This window comes from Miscanthus floridulus, chromosome 4, assembly GCF_019320115.1.
Source record: "Miscanthus floridulus cultivar M001 chromosome 4, ASM1932011v1, whole genome shotgun sequence".
Classification (NCBI taxonomy): domain Eukaryota; kingdom Viridiplantae; phylum Streptophyta; class Magnoliopsida; order Poales; family Poaceae; genus Miscanthus; species Miscanthus floridulus.
The window spans coordinates 87,557,989-87,559,948 of NC_089583.1; the positions used below are offsets into that span (position 1 = coordinate 87,557,989).

Sequence of the window (1,960 nt, forward strand, 5' to 3'; positions counted from 1 at the left end):
CTAGTGATCCTCTTTGGGATCATCCATGAAGCGACTGACGTAGCCCATGGTGAACGCAATATCCAGCCTCATGTGGACTAGGTAGCATAGACCGTCGATGATGCTCTGGTAGAGTGTTGCATCCACCTTCGCCGCGGTATTGGCCTTCGGTAGCTTCAGCCGCTCCTCCATCGGAGTCACGCATGGCTTGTACTCAGCCATGTCGCTCCGCTTCAACAACTTGGAGGCATATGCGCTCTGACCGAGCGTGAGTTCCTCCTTTCCCTGTCTCACCTTAATGCTGAGGTAGTAGGAGAGTGAGCCGAGATCGCTCATTCGAAAACAAGCCGCCATCTCGCGCTTGAAGCCGTTGATGTCCTCCGTGCGCGCGTCGGTGATGATCAAGTCGTCCATATACACGTCGACAACGGGCTCCTCCTTCTCCCATCGCCGCGTGTAGAGCGCGTGCTCGGTTGCGCACCGCTGAAACCCAATCTCACCCAGCGTGGCGTCAAGCTTGGCATTCCATGCTCATGGGGCCTGCCGCTGCCCATAGAGTGCCTTGCGTAGTCAGAGCACCATGTGCTCCTCTCCCTTGATGGCGAAACCTGTAGGTTGCCTGACGAAGACCGTATCTGCCAGCTCGCCATTAAGAAAGGCCGATTTAACGTCTAAGTGATGGACGCGCCAGTCCTTTGCTGCTGCCAAGGCTCCATGTGCGCTACTGGCGCAAAGACTTTCTTGAAGTCGATGCCCTCGTGCTGAACAAAGCCTTGGGTGACGAGGCGCACCTTGTGCTTTATAATGGCGTCGAGCTCGTCCCGCTTGACCTTGTACACCTACTTCAGGCTGATCGGATGGCATCTTGTTGGTGGATCGATGAGCTGTCATGTCTCGTTTTCCTCGATCGCCTTTATCTCCTCCAGCGTCGCCCGTCGCTAGTTTCCGTCGCGCTCCACCAACTCAGATGTGGGTGGTTCCTCTGCACTGACGAGCAGCAGCTCTTGGTCATTGAGCAGCCGACCAGCCAGTCCTGAGGGTCCTGTGCCACCGACGATGTCGTCCAGCCTGCGGAACCGCACCTCTTCACCTTTGTGGAAGGCATCCACAAACTTAGTGATGTCACTTGGAGGTAAGGCGGACTCAATCAGTATTGATGGAGTTCTCTGTTCCACCAGAGTGCTCCGCATAGCACTTGGAGTGCTCGGCACCACTGTAGGAGTGCTTAGCCTTAGTCTTGGAGTGGTTCCTTAGTCTTGGAGTGGTTGGCACCACTGTAAGACCTCTTGGCTTCGCCACTAGAGTGCTCGGCACCTGTCTTGGAGTGATCACCATCACTGTAGAGCCTCTCGGCACCTCCCCCTGGCGTGCTCGGCATCCCTCTTGGAGTGCTCGGCACTCCTCCCGGAGTGCTCGGCATCCCTCTCGAAGTGCTCGGCACTACCCCAAGAGTGCTCGACTCTACCGCTGAAGTGCTTAGCACCCCTTTCGGAGTGCTTGGCACCTCTTCCCCAGTGTCTCCACCACCATGGATGACCAGGTGCTCGATGACGAAGGTGCTGGTGAAGCCGCTAGCTTCCCCCATGCTCAGATTGGTTCAGTCCCAAGCCACCTTCTCGTTGAACATGACGTTGCACGAGACAAGCACCTTATCTCTATGAGGGTCATAGAGCCGGTACGCCTTGGTACCCTCCACATAGCCCAGGAACACTATAGGTGTGCTCCTGTCCTCTAGCTTGGTGAGGTTCGGCTTCGTCTTCTTGACGTGGCCGATGCAGCCGAATGTCTAGAGGAAGGACACGCTCGGCTTGCACCCATACCAAGCTTTGAACGACGTCTTGCCCGTTAGGGTATTGGTCAGAGCGCGGTTGAGGATAAACACCGCCGTGGTCACCGCCTCACCCTAGAACCTTGCCAATATGCCTTTGGCCTTCATCATGGATCAAGCCATGCCGACCACCATCTAGTTCCGCCACTCCAC

The 1,960-nt window shown here is 56.4% G+C and overlaps 1 protein-coding gene across 1 annotated transcript; it reads right to left on the minus strand.

Annotated features, from left to right (window-relative positions):
• LOC136548765 (uncharacterized mitochondrial protein AtMg00810-like) lies at window positions 1-393 on the minus strand. Its single transcript, XM_066540174.1, has one exon. The coding sequence runs from the start codon at window positions 391-393 to the stop codon at window positions 1-3; it is 393 nt and encodes a 130-aa protein (XP_066396271.1).
• Window positions 394-1,960: the final 1,567 nt, after the last annotated feature.